At 44.0% G+C, this 22,291-nt stretch overlaps 1 protein-coding gene across 1 annotated transcript in view; it reads left to right on the top strand.

Moving 5' to 3' along the window:
• Nucleotides 1–18,379, top strand: part of LOC129697883 (rho guanine nucleotide exchange factor 17-like) — a 405,774-nt gene extending 387,395 nt beyond the window's left edge. The window contains exons 16-21 of the mRNA XM_055636589.1: nucleotides 1,677–1,763; nucleotides 4,461–4,528; nucleotides 6,815–6,963; nucleotides 10,320–10,494; nucleotides 14,078–14,344; nucleotides 16,466–18,379. Coding sequence (XP_055492564.1) covers nucleotides 1,677–1,763; nucleotides 4,461–4,528; nucleotides 6,815–6,963; nucleotides 10,320–10,494; nucleotides 14,078–14,344; nucleotides 16,466–16,671 — 952 coding nt within the window. The 3' untranslated portion in view covers nucleotides 16,672–18,379. The remainder of the gene's footprint in view (nucleotides 1–1,676; nucleotides 1,764–4,460; nucleotides 4,529–6,814; nucleotides 6,964–10,319; nucleotides 10,495–14,077; nucleotides 14,345–16,465) is intronic.
• The last annotated feature ends 3,912 nt before the right edge of the window (nucleotides 18,380–22,291 follow it).

Here is a 22,291-nt window from a genome sequence, read left to right as displayed (position 1 = left end):
GTTGCACTTTTCTGGAAAAAATCCTTGTCGAACATATTATAAACTGATAAAACTTAAACAGAAGATAGACACAAAATGCTGGAGTAACTCTGCGGGACAAATAGCATCTCTGGAGACAAGGAAAGGGTGACATTTTGGGTCGAGACCCTTCTTCAGACTTTAATCTGAAGATTCAGGTCTGAAGATTGAAGGTTGAAGTCTGAAGAAGGGTCTCGACCTGAAAAGTTACATTCCTTATCTCCAGAGATGCTGCATTTTGTGTCTTATTGACAATAGACAATAGGTGCAGGAGTAGGCCATTGGGCCCTTCGAATCAGCACCGCCATTCAATGTGATCATGGCTGATCATCCCCAATCATTACCCCGTTCCTGCCTTCTCCCCATATCCCCTGACTCTGCTATTTTTAAGAGCCCTGTCTAGCTCTCTCTTGAAAGCATCCAGATAACCTGCCTCCACCGCCCTCTGGGGCAGAGAATTCCACAGTCTCACCACTCTCTGTGAGAAAAAATGTTTCCTCATCTCCGTACTAAATGGCTTACTCCTTATTCTTAAACTGTGGCCCCTGGTTCTGGACTCCCTCAACATCGGGAACATGTTTCTGGCCTCTAATGTGTCCAAGCCCTAAACAATCTTATATGTTTCAATGAAGGTACCCTCTCATCCTTCTAAACTCCAGAGTGTACAAGCCCAGCTGCTCCATTCTCTCAGCATACGACAGTCCCGCCATCCCGGGAATTAACCTTGTAAACCTATGCTGGTCTCCCTCTTATCTTCGATTTAAACCAGAATCTGCAGTTCTTTCCCACAAACTTAAACAGAACATGGTTAGGTGACGTTTCAGTCTGGAGAAGAGTCCTGACCCAAAATGTCACCTATCCATGTTCTCCAGGGATGTTGCGTGACCTACTGAGTGTCTTTAATTGAAATTGAATTTGTTTATTAGAATGTCTCCATTGTCATCCCCTGAATTTCAGTGCAAATTGAGTTGTGCGGGGGGGTTGGGGTGTCCCACAAAATGTGACAATGTTCTTGATCATCTTGATCTGGGAAATAGTGCTAATTAATCTCAAAGATACGCCAGAATTTTAGATGAAAAGCAGGCCAGAAACTTGGGGGTCTGTAAAAAGGTCAGTGAAGGTTTAATAGAAAAGGGGAAAAGCCAGGCAGCCCTCAGTTTGTGACAGCGTTCTTTCTGTTCCTGAGAATTGTCCATAATCTGATGTTTTCGGAAGTCGGAATTGAACATCAACAATGTGTGGGAGAGGGTCACAAAACCAGTGGAGTCGGGAAAGCGAGCAGGCTCCGGAAAAATGGCCATCTCCTTTTCTGTACCTATTCGTATCTGTAACTGTTCCCATATCTCTAGTTTTCCTCTCCCCTGGCTCTCAGTCTGAAGAAGGATCTCAACATGAAACATCACCTTTTCCTTTTCTCCGTGGATGCTGCCTGACCCGCTGAGTTACTCCAGCATTTTGTGTCTATCTTCGGTGTAAACCAGCATCAGCAAGCTCCTTCCTACTCACTCTAGGAATGGTTAAGGGTGTGTGATTTTTGGCACTAAAGTAACTCATGAAATGGGTGCAGGATGAAGCAGGATTGACGCACGCGCTATCTGCAGCTGTCTGCGAGCTTGTTGGTTTGGTCACCATACTGATGCAAACCCTTTCTCTTTCAGCATTCATGTGTATCAGTCATCTGATAACATCCGCAACCGTAAGAACAGCATGAAGATGCAGCATTCAGCAGCAGTCATGTGCATCCTGTAAGTGCAGAGACAATATTTTCCATTTACTTTTAGCCCGCACCTTTTATTAATTTGTTTACAAGGTCTGGACGTCATTGGCAATGTCCGATGACAGTGGCATAACAATGGGCAACATTATTATTGGCCATTACTAATTACTCCTGAACTGAGGAGACAATTAGAAAGCCACTACATTGGTGGGTGTGCAAGGCCACATAATGCAGTTTAGGTGAGGGTGCTAGATTTATTTCTCTGAAAGATGTTGGGGAGCCTAGATAATCTTCCAACAACACAGAGTCATGATTATTGAGACTTAGATTTAGTTTCAGAGATACAGCATGGAAACAGGTCCTTCAGGCCACCGACTCCGCACCGACCAGGGATCCCCCGTACACTAGTTCTATTCTACACACGAGGGACAATTTACAGAAGCCAATTAACCCACAAGCCTGCACATCTTTGAAATGTGGAATGAAACCGGAGCACCGGCATAAAACCCACGCAGTCACAGGGAGAAAGCACCAACTCTGTACAGAAATCACCCGCAGTCAGGATTGAACCGAGGTCTCATGTGCTGTGGGGCAGCAATTCTCCCGCTTTCCTCAAATCATAAGAAAATTAATAGTTTAAATTCCCTAGCTGTATGGTGGGATTTGAATTGAAGGGGAGAGGGCAGGAGAATGGAGTGACAGTGAGAAGGCAGGAGAATAGGGTTGAGAGGGGAAAATAGATCAGCCCTGATCAAATGGCTGCGGAAAGAATTTAGATCATGCAATGTGCGCCATATTCAGCCTAGTGTTCATATTGCCTTCTGGTTGGTTTCACGCCTGAAATTGCATCCTTCATTAGAATGACAGCAGTCCCCATTTTATGAATAGCTGGGACACTCCTTGCTCAGTGAATTTCCAAGAAATGCTTTAGCACAAAGGAACCAGAAATGACAGGGAAGGGAATTTTAGTGGGTGGTTTAAAACGTCACAAATATAATTGTATGAGTCATTTTCACAAAGTCCTAATGCTTTGAATAATGGCATACACCCACTAAATATAATCATCTCTTTACTCAGTAAAAGGAGTAAATTTAGATTATTATTTTTTCTCTTTGCTCTACCAGCTGTATCTGTGTATGGCTTGACTGTATTCATGTGTATATTATAGAAACATAGAAACATAGAAATTAGGTGCAGGAGTGGGCCATTCGGCCCTTCGAGCCTGCACCGCCATTCAATATGATCATGGCTGATCATCCAACTCAGTATCCTGTTCCGGCCTTCTCTCCATACCCCCTGATCCCCTTAGCCACAAGGGCCACATCTAACTCCCACTTAAATATAGCCAATGAACTGGCATCAACTACCTTCTGCGGCAGAGAATTCCAGAGATTCACCACTCTCTGTGTGAAAAATGTTTTCCTCATCTCGGTCCTAAAAGATTTTCCCCTTATCCTTAAACTGTGATCCCTTGTTCTGGACTTCCCCAACATCGGGAACAATCTTCCCGCATCAAGCAACAATCTTCCTGCATCAAATTCTAATTTAATTCGATAGCAGCCATACAAAAACTTTTCACAGTTTCTTGGTCCACGTGATAATAATGAAACTATTCCAATACCAAAAATGTACACCTTTAAATCCTCGAATCCACCAATATTTTCTTGATAGACACAAAAGGCTGGAGTAACTCAGCGGGACAGGCAGCATCTCTGGAGAGAAGGAATGGGTGACGTTTCGGGCTGAGTTACTACAGCTTTTTGTGTCCAAAACGTCACCCATTCCTTCTCTCCAGAAATGCTGCCTGAGTTACTCCAGCTTTTTGTGTCTTCGGTTTAAACCAGCATCTGCAGTTCCTTCCAACACAATATTTTGATGCCTGCCATTGTAATATGATCAAGAAGGCTCTGATCAAGAAGGCTCATCAGCGTCTCTTCTTCCTGAGGAGACTGAAGAAGGTCCATCTGTCTCCTCAGATCCTGGTGAACTTCTACCGCTGCACCATCGAGAGCATCCTTACCAACTGCATCACAGTATGGTATGGCAACTGCTCTGTTTCCAACCGGAAGGCATTGCAGAGAGTGGTGAAAATTGCCCAACGCATCACCGGTTCCACGCTCCCCTCCATTGAGTCTGTCCAAAGCAAGCGCTGTCTGCGGAGGGCGCTCAGCATCGCCAAGGACTGCTCTCACCCCAACCATGGACTGTTTACCCTCCTACCATCCGGGAGGCGCTACAGGTCTCTCCGTTGCCGAACCAGCAGGTCGAGGAACAGCTTCTTTCCGGCGGCTGTCACTCTACTAAACAACGTACCTCGGTGACTGCCAATCACCACCCCCCCCCCCCCCCCGGACACTTATTATTATTATTTTTTTTTTTAATTCAAATCGTTTGCTATGTCGCTCTTCAAGGGAGATGCTAAATGCATTTCGTTCTCTCTGTACTGTACACTGACAATGACAATTAAAATTGAATCTGAATCTGAATCTGAATAAAACAATTTCCATGTGCTTGCTTAGTGTATGTAACAGTAAAGCAACAAATGTCATGGGCTGTTTCCTTAAATGATGAACGTTGCTGCTGCTACTAATATTGTATGTGAGAATTGAGAGGAGTTTAAAATCAGTGTTCTGTAAATAGCCCAAGTGGGCAGTGGGACTTTGATTAAAAACATTGTGGTTAACCCTTTTATCTTTTGACTCCACTTCCTTTCCATCCCTCACAGATACCTCGACAACAAGGTTTTTGTCTCACTAGCCAATGGCGAGCTGATGGTCTATCAAAGAGATGCAGGTTTGTTCTTCGGCTGATTTTGAACGGGATCTTCACTAAAACAAAATCTATGAGAGAATTGTCTGGAAGGACCATTGGAATCAATATTTACGCTTGTCTCTCCTTGATCGTGTTAAAGATCTATGTTACACATAAATATTGATGTAAACCCTCTAATTCACCAATTGCTGATTTTTGATCACCAATAATCCATGTGCAGGTAAATAAACGCACTTGGTCTTGGCATCATGTACGGCACAGACATTGTGGACCGAAGGGCCTGTTCTTGTGCTGTATTGTTTTACGTTATAAATTTTTCCCACCGGTTACTCATTAACTCTCTCAAAGTACATCCCATTTACAAAACAAGTACCAGGAACTGTGGCACAGTAGAGTTGCTGTTTTACAACACTGGAGACCCAGGTTCGATCCTGACTATGGGTACGGTCTGTATGGAGTTAATACGGTCTCCCTGTGCCCGTGTGAGGTTTTTTACGGGTGCTTCAGTTTCCTCCACACTCCAAAGACATACAGGATTGTAGGTTAATTGGCTTCTGTAATTTGCCCCAGTGTGTCAGATCGTACTAATATATGGGTTGTCGCTGGTTAGCATGGACTCGATGGGCCGAAGAGCCTAAATCCACGCTGTATCTCTAACGTCTAAACAACTAAGTAGCTAAATTGTTATTTTCTCATGTCCATATAACCATATAACAATTACAGCACGGAAACAGGCCATCTCGGCCCTACAAGTCCGTGCCGAACAACTTTTTTCCCCCTTAGTCCCACCTGCCTGCACTCATACTATAACCCTCCATTCCCTTCTCATCCATATGCCTATCCAATTTATTTTTAAATGATACCAACGAACCTGCCGCCACCACTTCCACTGGAAGCTCATTCCACACCGCTACCACTCTCTGAGTAAAGCAGTTCCCCCTCATGTTACCCCTAAACTTCTGTCCCTTAATTCTGAAGTCATGTCCTCTTGTTTGAATCTTCCCTATTCTCAAAGGGAAAAGCTTATCCACGTCAACTCTGTCTATCCCTCTCATCATTTTAAAGACCTCTATCAAGTCCCCCCTTAACCTTCTGCGCTCCAGAGAATAAAGACCTAACTTATTCAACCTATGTCTGTAACTTAGTTGTTGAAACCCAGGCACCATTTTAGTAAATCTCCTCTGTACTCTCTCTATTTTGTTGACATCCTTCCTATAATTGGGCGACCAAAATTGTACACCATACTCCAGATTTGGTCTCACCAATGCCTTGTACAATTTTAACAATGTCCTGAGGATTTTTCCATATGCAACAATCAGCCTGTGGAATGGACCTCTGAATACTCAAGTGGTCATCTGTGTGACCCTTGGTCTGTGTGTTGGAAACACCTTTGAGTGTGAGATGTCCTGTGGCAATTTTGTCAAATTCTATCCCCTCAGTAATGCGGACAAGCAGATTTTCAAACAAGGCCCACTAGATGGCACCATCTTGACCCCCGCTGTGTTACTAAAACACTGCCAACATTAAACCAGCTGCTTCATAGTATGCAGAAAATTATCCACAAACCATCAGTCCATGCAGGCTAACCAAGCCTGTCTTTCCACCCAACTAATTTGACGTGGTTGATTTTGCGGGCCGGTGTAATTGAAGGGATGACGGATACACCACTCTTTGTAACTCTCTGGTATTCCTTTCAAATGTGCTTCAGTGGTCTGGCTCACCCACTTTACACTTTAGCTCAATGTCAGAGCAACCTCCTCTTAGTGACACTCTGCCCTCGATGCTGATTTCATTAGTAAAGGAATTTTATCTGTTAGCACTCAGTCCTTGAATCTGCGGTGCAAAAACGTCTAATTGAATCTTTACCAAAGTGGTTTTAAAAAAAAAAAAATGCCTTTTATCTTGTTACCACGAGTCCACATTTCTCTAAGGACAAAGTTCTCATCTCAGGAACTTAATTCAAAAAAGACTTTGTGGAAATTCCAAAATCTTGATAGTGGTTTCCTGCTGTCAGAATCTTGGCTCTTTTTGAAAGCAGATAGACTGGACACATCATTGCATATTAAACTGTAACCTTCGACACAAACCGCCAACGGAGTCACTTAATTTCCTCAATCACTCAGTAGGGCCTTTAGATCTTTCTGGCCATAAAGATAACGAGCAATGGAAGGTTGATTAGACACTGGAATGATTAAATGCTTCCTCTGCTTGTCAGAACAAATCTCAATGTTTTATTTTTTTTTAATCTATGCCTTTGACACCATGCATTTTTTTTTATTGTCTGTCTTGCACTTTCTCCCCGCACAGGAAGTTTTTGGGATCCGCAGAACGCGCACATGCTGTGCTTGGGATCGCCGGGGAATCCCGTCACCAAAATGGTGCAGGTGGCGGGGAAGCTGTGGTGCGGCTGCCAGAACCGAATCCTTGTCATCAATACAGCCACGCTTTGCCAGGAGGTGAGTGTGCAGTGTGGGCCCAACAGCGCAGTGCAGTACAAAGGTGTAGTCTTGGCAACTCAGCCAGTAAACTACCATCACATTTAATACCAGCCAGCATACAATAGACAATAGACAATAGATGCAGGAAGGAGTAGGCCATTCAGCTCTTCAGGCCAGCACCGCCATTCAATATGATCACGGCTGCTCATCCACAATCAGTACCCTGTTCCTGCCTTCTCCCCATATCCCTTGACTCTGCTATCTTTAAGAGCCCTATCAAGTTATCTCTTGAAAGTATCCAAAGAACCTGCCTCCACCGCCCTCTGAGGCAGAGAATTCCACAAGTCTCTGTGTGAAAAACTGTTTCCTCATCTCCGTTCTAAATGCCTTACCCCTTATTCTTAAACTGTGGCCCCTGGTTCTGGACTCCCCCAAATTCGGGAACATGTTTCCTGCCTCTAGCGTGTCTAAATCCTTATAGTCTGAAGAAGGGTTTCGGCCCGAAACGTTGCCTATTTCCTTCGCTCCATAGATGCTGCTGCACCCGCTGAGTTTCTCCAGCTTTTTTGTGTACCTTAATAATCTTATATGTTTCAATAAGATCCCCTCTCATCCTACTAAATTCCAGAGTATACAAGTCCAGCCGCTCCATTCTCTCAGCATATGACTGTCCCGCCATCCCGGGAATTAACCTTGTGAACTTACGCTGCACTCCCTCAATAGCAAGAATCTCCTTCCTCAAATTAGGGGACCAAAACTGCACACAATACTCCAGGTGTGGTTTCACTAGGGCCCTATACAACTGCAGAAGAACCTCTTTGCTCCTATACTCAACTCCTCTTGTTAGGAAGGCAAACATGCCATTCGCTTTCTTCACTGCCTGCTGTACCTGCATGCTTACTTTCATTGACTGATGAACAAGGACCCCCAGATCCCGTTGTACTTCCCCTTTTCCCAATTTGACACCTGTTAAATAATAATCTGCCTTCCTGTTTTTGCTACCAAAGTGGATAACCTCATATGTATCCACATTAAACTGCATCTGCCGAGCACCTGCCCACTCCCCCAACCTGTCCAAATCACCCTGCATTCTCATAGCATCCTCTTCACAGTTCACACTACCACCCAGCTTTGTGTCATCTGCAAATTTGCTAATGTTACTTTGAATCCCTTCATCTAAATCATTGATGTATATAGTAAATAGCTGCAGTCCCAGCATCAAGCCTTGCAGTACCCCACTATTCTGAAAGAGACCCGTTAATCCCTTCTCTTTGTTTCCTGTCTGCCAACCAATTTTCTATCCATGTCAGCACTCTATCCCCAATACCGTGTGCCCTAATTTTGCCAACTAATCTCCTCTGTGGGATCTTATCAAATGCTTTCTGAAAGTCCAGGTACACTATATCCACTGGCTCTCCCTTGTCCATTTTCCTAGTTACATCCTTAAAAAATTCCAGAAGATTAGTCAAGCATGATTTCCCCTCCGTAAATCCATGCTGACTCGGACCGATCCTGTTACTGCTATCCAAATGTGCCGCTATTTCATCTTTTATGATTGACTCCAGCATCTTCCCCACCACCGATGTCAGGCTAACTGGTCTATAATTCACTGTTTTCTCTCTCCCCCCCCCTTTCTTAAAAAGTGGGATAACATTAGCTACCCTCCAATCCACGGGAACTGGTTCACGATCCATGTTCTCCGAAGCTAGACATGATCCTATCTCCGAAGATAGGAACCATTCCCTTAAGTACCCTGGGATGCAGACCATCAGGCCCTGGGGTTTTATCAGCCGTCAGTCCTATCAGCCTACCCAACACCATTTCCTGCCTAATGTGGATTTCCTTCAATTCTTCCGTCACCCCAGATCCTCTGGTCACTAGTACAGCAGGAAGATTGATTGTGTCCTCCTTAGTGAAGACGGATCCAAAGTACCTGTTCAACTAATCTGCCATTTCCTTGTTCCCCATAATAAATTCACCTTTTTCAGTCTTCAAGGGTCCAACTTTGGTCTTAACTATTTTTTTCCTCTTCACATACCTATTGCCTATTGAATCTAATGACCTATTGCAAATGTTAGACACAAAAAGCTGGAGTAACTCAGCAGGACAAGCAGCCTCTCTCTGGAGAGAAGGAAGGGTGACGTTTCGGGTCGAGATCCTTCTTCAAACTGTTGCCTCAGTTACTTTAGCACTATACCAGGCTTTGTAAGATTGGAAAATCCCCGTTTCAGAAATAAAAAAATATAAAAATTAAATTATAAAAATGTATTGAAAGGACAAAGTGCTGGAGTAACTCAACAGGTCAGGCAGCATCTTCAGAGAACTAAAGGGTCTGAAGAAGGGTCTCGACCCAAAACGTCATCTGTTCGTTTTCTCCAGAGATGCTGCTTGACCCACTGAGTTACTCCAGCCTTTCATGTCTATCTTCGGAGAACATGGATAGGTGACGTTTCAGGTCGAGAAAGCTTTTCACTGTACCTCGGTACACGTGACAATAAACTAAATGGAAACTTCTTCAGACTCCAGAAAGCGAGCTGTCTGCTGTTCGGGAATCTGCAGTGTGACGTTTCCTATGTCGCTCATTGTCGACTTCAGGAGGCACAGCACCGACTTAGTCCCCCTACATATCAACGGCGAGTGTGTGGAGAGGGTCAACACCTTCCGGTTTCTCGGCGTCCATATCGCTGCTGATATCTCCTGGACAGACAACACGACAGCAGTCATCAAGAAGGCTCAGCAGCGGCTGCACTTCCTGAGGGTCCTCAGGAAGCACAACCTGGACTCTAACCTGCTGCTGACCTTCTACCGCTCGTCCATCGAGAGCCTGCTGACATACTGCATTACAGCATGGTACGGCAGCTGCACCATGGCAGACAGGGAGAGGCTTCAGAGGGTAACTAGGACAGCGCAGAAGATCATTGGCTGCCCTCTCCCCTCCCTGATGGACATCTACACCTCCCGCTGCCTTAGCAGGGCAAAGAATATCATCAAAGACAGCTCCCATCCTGCGTTTGGACTGTTCGACCTGCTGCCCTCTGGAAGGCGCTATAGGTGCATCAAATCCAGGACAAATAGACTCAAGAATAGTTGTTTTCCGAAAATTATAACTACTATTAATTCAAATTCACACATGCACTGACTTCACTGCCCAACCCCCGGACTTCCATCTGTATATATGTATATAGCGCCGCAGAATTGTGCACCTATCCCCCCCCCCCCTTCTCCCTTCTGTTTTTGTTGTCTGTTTCTTGTTTTTTGTACTAAATTATATGTATGCACTGAGTACGAGCAGCTTTTAATTTCATTGTACATGTATAGTGACAATAAATGGCATATCATATCATATCATATCATGTCTCTGCCTTTCATGACAGCACATGATTCAGATCGGCCAGGACAGCAACCGGTGTGTGACAAGTATGGTGAGCTCCAGCCTAGGGGTTTGGATTGCAATGCAGAGCAGCGCTCAGGTCAAGCTGTACCATGCAGGCACCTACGAAAACCTGGCCGAGGTCGACGTTGCGCCTGCAGTCCATAAAATGCTCGCAGGTAGGAGGATGTGTTTCACATTGGTACATTGCTCATGTCCTTCAATACAGCTGAAGTGAACGGAATGGATGGGAGCTGTGAAATAGTGAGGAGTCTTCACCTTGGATTAAATTCCAGCTGCCTGACTGATTCTGTGGAATTCATCACCACGGGCACTCTGGGGGCCAATTCACTGGGCATTTTTAAAGCAGAGATTGGCAGATTCTTGATTAGTAAGGGTGTGAAAGATTATAGGGAGAAGGTAAGGGAACGGGGTTGAGAGGAAACCAACAGATCAGCCATGATTGAATGGCAGAGTAGACTCGATGGGCCGAAAATTTGAAAACAAAAAGGTAGAAACTTTCAACAGATCAGGCCCGTCTATGGAGAGATAAACAGTCAGATTAATTACTTGTTTTGAAAAAAGTTATTAATCTGAAAAATTGATTCTGTGTCTGTCTTACCTTTCTTGTAGCATCACTTAACCTAGACTAACCTCAGTCTCTCCCAGCTTATGCCATCTGATCAAGTCAAGAATTATGCTCTTCCTCCACCTTCTCCAATTTGGTTTAGAAAATAGGTGCAGGAGTAGGCCATTCGGCCCTTCGAGCCAGCACCGCCATTCAATATGATCGTGGCTGATCATCCAAGATCACGACCCCGTTCCTGCTTTCTCCCCCTATCCCTTGATTCCGTTAGTCCTAAGAGCTAAATTTAACTCTCTCTTGAAAACATAGAAACATAGAAATCAGGTGCAGGAGTAGGCCATTCGGCCTTTCGAGCCTGCACCGCCATTCAATATGATCATGGCTGATCATCCAACTCAGTATCCCGTACCTGCCTTCTCTCCATACCCTCTGATCCCCTTAGCCACAAGGGCCACATCTAACTCAACATCCAGTGAATTAGCCTTCACTGCCTTCTGTGGCAGAGAATTCCACAGATTCACAACTCTCTGGGTGAAAACATTTTTCCTCATCACAGTCCTAAATGGCCTACCCCTTATTCTTAAACTGGGGTCCCTGGTTCTGGACTAGATACAGGAACATTTTTCCTGCATGTAGCCTATCCAATCTCTTAAGAATTTTATATGTTTCTATAAGATCAATCCATCTAAATTCTGGTGAATATCAGCCCAGTCGATCCATTCTTTGTTCCTTCATGAATGGTAATGTCCATAACTTCCCACTCCGAAGCTGAATCCGGCATCAGGACAAACACAGTGTCCAACAGCCAGGGATGAAGGTAAAGCAGTACAGGCCTTGCAGACTACCAGTCGAAAAGTGGTTGAGAAAATCAGTTAAATCAGCAATTTTAGCAAAAGAATTGTGACAGTAAAACATTTGATACCTTCAGCCCTTCTAATAGTGAGCTGCTGGCAGCAACATTTTGATTGGATGCAAAGAAATGCAGAAGTTGCTCTTTGTTGCAGAATGAGTTGTCAACACACACTAACTGTAACATCACAGCCATGATTCATTGCACCGTACAGTCAGAAGGGAGCAGAGGATGATAAAAAAACCAGAAACAGCATCACTGAACCTTCATTATCTATTTCCACGTGATGTGCTTTTGCGCACTGAATGTTTGACAACATTGTTTGAGGCTGTGTGCCGTCATTCTGTGCTTTGTGCCAGCTCTGTCTTTAGTCAGGTTAGTTTAGAGAATCAGCGTGGAAACAGGCCCTTCGGCCCACCCAGTGCGTGCCGACCAATGATTCCCGCCCACTAACGCTATCCCACACACACTAGGGACAATTTACAATTTTACCCAGCCAATTGGCCTACAAACCTGAACGTCTTTGGAGAGTGGGAGGAAACCGGAGATCCCGGAGAAAGCCCACTCAGGTCACACGGAGAACGTACAAACTCCGTAAAGACAGCACCCTTAGTCGGGATGGAACCCTGGTCTCTGGCGCTGTAAGGCAGCAACTCTACCTCTGCGCCATCTTGCCACCCTTGTTCGACAGGATTGATCGTTAGGAGGTGCTTCAGAATAGCGATACATCTGAGGCCAACATATCTGAGCAGTAATTCGACTGAAAATTTTTGTTTAGATATTTTATTAAATACTTTATATGGACATTTTTGTTCTATTTAATTTGGAAAGAACACTTACCTTTTTTGATGCCTATCTGCTCATAGCTTGGCGCAACTGACAAGCAAGACTTACTGGACATAAACTCAGTGTACACCGTGGTTTGTGTATCTTGCTAAGATTGGAAAATCCTGCCAAGAGATTTTTATCGACATATTTTCAGAGTGAGGCCACTTATTTTGATTCAAAACCTGCTTTATCGAATTCCAGTGTTTCCCTGAGCAGAATCCACAGCTGCTGCCCACCACAACCTGTTTCCCCTCTGTCCTCCAACACCTGTTTAAACTAGGATCAAGATTTAGAAATGGCCTGGCCCTGAGTTCCCTGCCAATGCTGCTGTAACAGCTATTGCCAAGCAGGTAACTTGGCTTTGGAGAGAAAGGAGAGATGGCGCAGGGCTAGAGTTGCTGCCTAATAATGCCCCTGTCCCACTTAGGAAACCTGAACGGAAACCTCTGGAGACTTTGCACCCTACCCAAGGTTTCCGTGCGGTTCCCGGAAGTTGCAGGTGGTGGAAGCTGGTAGGGAGACTGACAAAAACCTCCGGGACAGGGGCACAGTGTGCCAGAGACCCAGAGACCCAGGTTCGATCCTGAGTACAGGCATTATCTGTACAGAGTTTATACGTTCTCCCCGTGACCAGGTTTATACATTCTCCAGGATCTCCGGTTTTCTGCACACTCCAAAGACATACAGGTTTGTAGGTTATTTGGCGGTATAAATATAAAATTGTCCCTAGTGTGTGTAGGATAGGATAGTATAGGTGTGCATGGATCGCTGTTCAGCACAGACTCAGTGGGCCAAAGGCCCTGTTTCCGTGCTGTATCCCTAAACTAAATTAAAGCAAAAAGAAGGCTCCTATTCCATGTGGATGTTCCTCCCCCAATGGAACAGGAGCCATTTTACAACAATAAAACAGCAACTTAGATTGCAAGCAGCACTTACAACATCAAAGGTTCATTATATATTAACAGTAAATTTAAAACGGTTCCCACTCAACTTCCCGTTTATTTATCTGTTAGCAAACTGCAGAGAGGAAGAATACAGAGAGCAAAGCTACGCATGCTTTCTAGATAATGATAGATGATTTGGTATTTTATGCATTGGGAAATTTCACCTTTGCATGCGACTCCATGCAGCAAGTGTGGCCTAAAGCCCGCAGCTGCCTCAACGCCGTACGCACGGAGGTCGAGTGAGTGACGTGAAGTTCAAGCGAAGTCCGACGGGCGTACGGCGTCGAGGGGCCGGTTCGTACGTCATCGAGGAGGCGGGACCAGCTCCGCACAACTCCATACGGCTCCGGCGATCGAAGTGGGACCAGCCCCGCGAGGCCGTACGGCTCAAGCGACCACGTTAGGCCGTGCTTGCCGCATGCAGGCGCATGCTGGTGGGACCAGCCCTTTAGGTCGCGCTTGCCGCATGGAGTCGCATGCTCGTGGGACAGGTCCTTTACCACAGTGCGCCAAACCTCTTGAATTTTGAATAAAGCTCATTCTCTCTTCAACAGGTTCTGACGCCATTATTCGACAGCACAAAGCTGCCTGTTTACGGATTACTGCCCTCCTTGCCTGTAAAGACCTTCTCTGGATTGGGACCAGTGCTGGTGTGGTGTTAACTCTATCCATTCCCCATGTCACTGCCAACACCACGTCGCTCAGGATACCTCTAACGCCCATGGGATCGGCTCACGGACACACGGGACATGTTCGATTCCTCACGTCCATTGAGCTGCCCGAGATCTTTGATCTGACTTTCCAACCAGCAAGGGAGCCAGGCAAGTATATGTAGTTTTGTTTTAAAGATCTTTGCCCAAGTATTAGGGCTGTGGAAAAACCGCACTTTCTTTGTCTTTTTGTACATTCACTGCCTACAACTTTCCATTTCTAAAGCCTCTCTGCCCCAGATGTATGTTGAAGCTAACTCATTGGACGTATTTGAAATGGAGATAGATGATTATTTTTTAAAGATCTGAGAATTGATGATAATAAGGAACTAGCACAGAAGAAGTATTGAGGTCTAGAGCGGTCAGCCATGATTGTATTGTATTGTATTGTATATCTTTATTGTCATTTCCTGAGTATTCGCATACCCAGAGGAAACAAAAAAACGTTGCTCAACCAGTGTCCATTCAGTGTGCATGAAAAAATAAATAGAAATAAAAAAATACATGTCATGAACAAATTTAACACTCTACTAAACATTCAACAGCCGTTCCGACCGGCAGCGGCACAACAGTGGCTCTGCTGCAGTGTGGGGGTTTGTGCGCGATATTTGGCAGGGGGCAAAGTCCATTTAGCAGTCTTATAGCCTGTGGGAAGAAGCTGAGGAGCATCCTGCTGGTTTTGCAGCTAATGCTCCTGTACCTCTTCCCAGATGGGAGGATGGAGAAAATGTCAGGCGATGGGTGGTAAGGATCTTTGATGATGGAGATGGCTCTGTTGATACATCTCTTCCTGTATATGTCCAGCAGGAAGGGGAGTGGAGCACCAATAATCCTGCTTGCGGTCTTCACTATCCTGTCCAGTTGGTGCATATTGAACGGAAGAGCAGGTTCTCATTCGCTTGTGTTGTCATGCCATGAACTATATTCCTAGATCGGTGAAATCTTTATCATCTATCTATCTTTATACTTATAAAACTCTGATCTTGGATGTGTATTTATTTGTATGATGTTCGTGTGCGTTTCACATCTCCTCGAAAACACGATGCGCTAACGGTGACATTTTTACATATTCCGACAGAGTTTTACGCCGTGATGTCAAAAATCGCCTTATTTGAAAATTTGATGCATTATTTCTCGAGTTATTTATGAAAATGTTCAAAACTTTCAAATAACTTGGAAAATAAACGAGATGGTCCCGCTGATGACGTGACAATGGCTCTGCTCCTCGCAGCGTGCTGCCCTATGTTCCATGCGCAGCGAGTGACATCAGTCCCCTCCCCCTCCCCCCATCACCCCTCCCTCCCCGGTTCTTCAAAAGATGCAGAAAGAACGAGCAAGTGGGCTCTGTACTGCAGCTCCCGAGCGTTTCCGAGGGCTTCCGAGGTCCCCTGAAGTCCTGATCGCTCATGAGCACTCCTTAGCGCTCACGAGGGCTTCCGAGGTCACGAGCGCTCACGAGCACTCACGAGCTTCCCGGCTTGCTTTTCCAGAACTTTCTCAACGGTCATTGTATCACTTTGATGAACGAGGTTCAATGCTGACTTCCACATCTCTAAAGATAAGAGTCCAATTGAACTTAATTGTTTTGGTTTAACTTCGAAAATGTTGACTTTTTTGTTCTTTAAAGACTTTCCGGTGTTTCACTTAACTGTACTAATTCTTAAAGATAACATTTAATTTCAAAGACTGTGCTTTTTTAATTTAATAATATATAACTAACATTGCTTTTCCTCGTTTGTTACTTCCCGTTGTTTTTCCGGTACTAATTTCTTTACAATTTTTTCGCGGTTATTTACTCCGCGAATTTTGACAGATTTTTTTACCGCTCCCACCGGGCTCTCTGTCTCCCACTAATCCACCACCCTCTGGGCTCTCTCTCTCCCCCCCCCCCCCCCCCCCCCCCCTCTCTCTCTCTCTCCCCCCCCCCCCCCCTCCCTCCCCCCCCCCCCCCCCCCCCTTTCCCCCCCCCCCCCCCCCCTCCCCCCCCATCCCTCCCCCCCCCCCCCCCTCCTCCCTTTCTCCCCCCCTCCTCTTGCTCCCCTTCCACAAAACCTCTCATTTCTTTTTATGTTCAATGTGTAATGTTAGGTTGCTCAGCAGATGCATTTCTAATTTTGTACATTGACTCTTATTTTCAGAGCAGGATTGGCTTAAAGTACATCTAACATTGTTGATTGAACATTTCTGCACAGCATCTCCTAATGATGTCCGACCATCTACTTACCCTTCCAGGTCGGCCCAGCACAGGTGGGGAAAGGCTAGTCGGTTCACAAAAGCGGGACTCCGCAAGACGCCGATCGTCTGCCATTATTCCCTTGAAAACCAACATGCTAGTGATCAGCGGAGGAGACGGGTATGAAGACTTCCGGCTTACCAACAGTAGTGAGACCGTCGGCCGAGACGATAGCACCAACCATCTGCTTCTGTGGCGCGTTTGAGAGGAATGAAGCAAGGCGTTGGCTACAAGACTACTGTTATTGTTTGTCTGCCAGTGTGCTGTGTCTAATGCTTGGGCATTGAGTCTCTGTGTGCATTGTTTGTCTTTTACTGTACACAAGCAGGACCCCGAATGAATGATCAGCAGTCTTAAGACGTGTCTGCGAGCTACGAGGTGATCCGCCCTGAATTTTGGTTGCGATGTTATTTTCTTTGTCACCCAGTGTGTGTCGTGGATATGAAATGGTAGATGATCACGGGTAACTTTATGAATGAGCAGTGGAACATGCAAGGATAGTCCATCTATCACCATCTCCGTTTATTATGACTACCCATTAATGAAAAAAAAAAAACATCACTGAGTTTGGAACGAATATATGTGGCACAGTGTGTCACATGAGGTTGAGCACATACCAAGGCAGGAGATTGTGGGATTCACACTTTTGTACAGGACGTCTTCATTTGTGACACGAGATCCCAGCGTTATCCCTTACCTTTGTTCCCAAAACTTGGCATCATCTTTGTAGCAGCAATCATGAGGAATCCACTTCATAGCTTCAAGGTGATGGCACTGTGATTATGTTTCAAGTCACCACAAATTAATAATTTCCACTGAGATCTTCGGCTGTGGCAACCTGTATAAAGACAGACTTGATGGTCTGCATGGATATTGTGACAGTGTTGTCGCGCTGGTTGTTTGAAATGAAGAGGCCTTTCAGGTCAGAAGACCTCTGTCAAATGTGTCATATTGATATGAATCACGAAATGGAGTGCATCGTGGGCATACGTGTATGTATTTACACATCTAAGACAAATGTTCGTGAACATCATTCTCAGTGAATCTGTGCATGAGAGAGAATTATGTTTGGACTATTAATCCCTTTTGGACACCACACAAATGTCTATGTGCTTACACTTTCAATCAGAGGACTGATCAACTGCATTGTATGTACCTCAGTGTCTACCAACAGCTACAATGTTCCGTAGAGTGAGTGAGTGAGTGTGTGCGCGTGTGTATGTGTCTCTGTACGTGCACTTGGTTGTGTTCTACTGCCTTCTTTGTAGAATGGAGCCAGTTTATATAGAAACCAGAGCGCGTGTGTAAAATGACAATGTGCAATATGTGGCCAAGACCTGGAGGACCATCAATTTTCAGAAACATTTAACCAGAGGACATTCAAACATTTTGCAGGAAGACCGGTTTAATTAGTGCCACATAAAAACCTCAATCTGCCAAAGGCCGCAATTATAGTCAAAGCTACCTTTTGGAAGGTAGAATCTAGAAGGTGAACTGATATTGGTCCTCCTGTACAGTATTTATGTTTATTTTAACTTAGTTATCTTTCACAGCACTTAATTTATGCATTTATCTTTTTTTTTTTAAATATCTCTAGAAATTTGACAAAGTTTGTTTTACATTTTGTGGCTTAATCTAGTTGTTCATTCCGCGTGGCAAGATTTTGTGAAAGGAAGAGTTTGCTGAACTATGTGGATCTCGACCTTAGTTAACAGAATGTATGATATTTCCCTGGTACTGTACTCCCAGGCCCTCGTGCACTTCATTTCAGCTTCCCACCTTCACTAAACTTGTAATAAAAGAGCAGTTACCTTGCGAGATGTTTGGTCTTAACTCAGCTCAACGCAGGAAATTCAAGAACAATGAATGATTGGGTTGATGAAAAGTGCGTATCCAAAACTTCACAACCCCCCCCCCCCCCCCCCCCCCCCTTTACTGGCGATGGCCCTTTTCTGGCACTGGTGGTTTTTAATTAATAATGCAAAAGGACATGCCACGAAGTCTGTTTCATCTTATGTCATTGTAAGAGGACAACCTTGAGGGTCAGAGATACTGAGATTCCAAGGTGTCGCAAGTAGGCAACTTGACTCCATTGCTGATGTCAACATGCCTTTGGCATTGGCCTAGATTCCTGGCAATCCTTTGCAGGTCTTCACCATGCCAAATACTCATCTGAAACCTCGTCCTTCATTGCAATCACATGAAATTAAATGGACTTCTTTGGTACTTCCCCAACACTAAAGCTTAGCACCTGGGTTGTGAAGACAATAATTTAGCGTAATAGCCGTTTATTTATATTCAGTGAATTGGAAGTTAAGCCGTTCAGATGTGGGGTATGTAATTAGGCGTTTTCACCCAGTAATTATCCCCTCATAGATAAATTGCAAAAGATTAAGGTTAAAATTTGGAAATGGCGACTGTGTTTTTAGTCTGATGCTTCACATCTGTCACCTCCATCCCTTCACCAATAGCTCTTCCACTATTACCCCACCCCTAAACCCTCCCATTTCTTAAGTCCACTGTGTTTACAAAGTACACTTAACCTGTTCTATGTGCTGATGAATGGCACAAGCATGGAGTACACCTTTAAATGCATGCAGCACGTTACAAGGTCCTTGTAAGTGGGGGTCCAATAATCAGTACGTAATTCTTTGTGCTCAACTCCAGTCAGGATACGATAGCTCACTTAAAGTTCGTTACTCCAAAATCATTTCACTGATTAAATGTGATTTTGTTTTCCTTCGTACAAAGTTTTAATTTTGCATCCCAAAAAAATAGTATTGCCTACCAAATGGTCTTACCTGATTCAGAAAAGCCAAAGATTAGAAGACGTGTATGGTACGTAATGAATGTTCTTTTCTCCTCTGTTTACTTTCCAAAGTTATTTTTACAAAAACAGGTCAGGCAGCAAGACACAGGTTTTCAATAGTTAAAATAAATGTTTAAAGCTAAAATACTTTTAATGCTAAGACAAAAACAAAAAAACCTTTTAGGCAGTTCTTGACACCGGGATTAACTCCGCACAAACAGGGTGAGATCACCAGGGATTTTACTTCATTGAAAAATGCAGTTTAAGTGTGAGGTGAAAATTCTTTCCTGCTCACCCTTTCCTTGGTTTCTTATAAATGGGTTGACATCAAACAGTAGGAGAATGCATTGCAATAATATTTAAATAGTGATTGTGGGACCCAGCAGCATTGGAACAGGGGTTCTGGAATGAATGCACCATTTTATACCTGAGATAGTAAAATTGGTTTGATGGCCCTGTGCTACTCAATGTAGACACAGCCAAATTCTAATCAGTACCTACATGGAGTGTGTTCTGCTGTTTGTAGTGCATGCATTGGGCCCAGTTAAATCAGTGGGCTGCCATGTTTAAAACAATATTTTATCCACTTTAGAGGGTTTCAAGAAATTCAGTCTTTTATACGTGCAGATCAAACCATTGAAGTATTGTGACTCTGACTCATGTTGGATTTTAGTCGGTGCTTGGTTGAGTGCACGAGTTGCCAATTCTAAGACGAGTATGCAGTGTCCATTGACCTATTCAGAATTGCATCAAGTCCCCACCACATGCACGGAGCTTCGCCATGAAAAAAAATTGACCTCTGCAATTGGAAATGGTTATTTTAAACCAAGAAATAAAATTGCCTTATGAATATTCTGAGCTTGATAGAAGTCCCCATTGGTTTTGTGGCATTATGTTTGTGAACAGTGGGAATGTTTTGTGCTGCTAATTAAACTAATAGTGTTCTGAATAGGGTGGAATCCTGAATTATATTTACAATCGAAGTCTTAAGATCACACAGCTGGAACATTTTTGAATATGTGTGATGCACAGTCCATGTTGGACCATGGCTGTGTGAATTTGTTTTAGGAGCAGTAGAGGTGGGTAGAAATAAGCATGTTGATAGATTATGTGTTTCACACATTTTGTATCGATGCAACATCATTTCTAGAAATGCAGACAGTTCTCAGCTACAGGATTAACTCCAAACAAACATGGTGGGATCATCGGGGACTTCACATCGCTGAAAAAATGCAGTGTAAGTGTAGCATTATCTACCATAACACTAGCCTACTGATATCCTTTAATCACACAGCATAAAGAATTCCTCACATACCACTCACACAATGGTACAGAAAACTGCTTGACCTTTACTTCTCTTTAAGTTTCTTCCGCCAGTGAAGCAATGTTTGCACAAATGTTTGCTGATGATGCTGATGTTTCCTCCCAGAATGTTTACACATCATGAGGGGGAAAAAAGCTTTTGGCCTATGATGATATCCGGGACTTTTAAAATGTCTTGAGTAGGTTGGGGTGGTGTGGAGCTGGAGTGAGTTCAATAAAGTTAATGTAATGAGATCAAAGGAGACTGCATCAGTCTAAAGTTCTGAAGTCACTGACTTAGTGAAGGCAGAGCTCCAACTGCCTAGTATAAACAGTGAATTATAAAGTGCCTAGACTAATGTTAGATGTGAAATTAAACGGATCAACAAATTAATGGGAATTATGTCAGCTGTAAATTATTTTAAGAGAATCCAGTAATGTAAGCCAGAAAAATGATCTCATGGATTATTTAAAACATATTTTATATGGTGCTGAAGGACTTCGAAGAGAGAACTGATATTTAGATTGGAGAAAAGTTTTCAGTTCAAGTAAAAAATGGAAAGGAAATACTGAGTGGCTGTAAAATTGGAGGGTCAACAGATGTGCCTAAATGTTTGTGGCATGCATCAGAATTAAGAAGTTTGTTGAAATTTATAACAGGAGATTGAATCACTAAAATGTCAATGTCTGTGGTATTTACATTTCTGCTTCTAAAACTTCTATGAAGTTATATCAACCAAGAGGAGAAAGAGGGGTGTTTGGGAAGTCAGTGTGTGGCCTTGTGGATTGTAAAAAATCACACTACAGAAACTCTGTTTTTCAGCAGCAGTTATCAACCACATGCTGAAACCTGTGTAAGAAGGAACTACAGATACAGAAGGTACACAAAATTGCTGGAGAAACTCAGTGGGTGCAGCAGCATCTATGGAGCGAAGGAAATAGGCAACGTTTCGGCCCGAAACGTTGCCTATTTCCTTCGCTCCATAGATGCTGCTGCACCCGCTGAGTTTCTCCAGCAATTTTGTGTACCTTCGATTTTCCAGCATCTGCAGTTCCTTCTTGAACACTACAGATACGGATACTGGTTTAACAACAACAATGGACACAAAATGCTGGAGTAACTCAGCGGCTCAGGCAACATCTCTGGAGAAAAAGAATAGATGACGGTTCAAGTCGAGTCTGATGAAAGGTCTCATCCCGAAACGTCTACTATTCCTTTTCTCCAACGATGCTGCCTGACCCGCTGAGTTACTCCAGCATTTTGTGTCTACATGCTGAAACTTAACTGGCCCATGAAGCACTGCTCTTACAACAATGACATTTCAGTTCATTGAGTGGAGCTTAAATAACACCGTTTTGGGGTGGAGTGGGAGATTCATCAGAACTTAAAGAGGTAAATTGCAACGTTTTGGGGCTTCTATAAACAGTTACGGAAATTGTGGGGTGAGCAAGTTGAGTTGTTTGACTTTCAGCAGTGGAGAATCCAAGCAAAGACAGTGTAGTCTTAAAATTAGAATGAAAGAAAATAAAGATGATCAGATATCTGAAATGCTCTCGCTCTTTGGAGATGAGGCTAAATTTTGGTTTTGTGAGTGAAATAGATAGACTTTTAAAATTTAGCAAGAGATATGCATCAGGGGAGGTTTAATAGTAGAACGGGCTTAGGATTGTAGTCCGTTTCTGATGCCGCCAACTTTAAATGCCCTGGCTGGGC

Source organism: Leucoraja erinacea, chromosome 6 (genome assembly GCF_028641065.1).
Source record: "Leucoraja erinacea ecotype New England chromosome 6, Leri_hhj_1, whole genome shotgun sequence".
Classification (NCBI taxonomy): Eukaryota; Metazoa; Chordata; class Chondrichthyes; order Rajiformes; family Rajidae; genus Leucoraja; species Leucoraja erinaceus.
The sequence above is the reverse complement of the archived record's forward strand: the minus strand, read 5'-3'. Positions and strand labels throughout refer to the sequence as shown.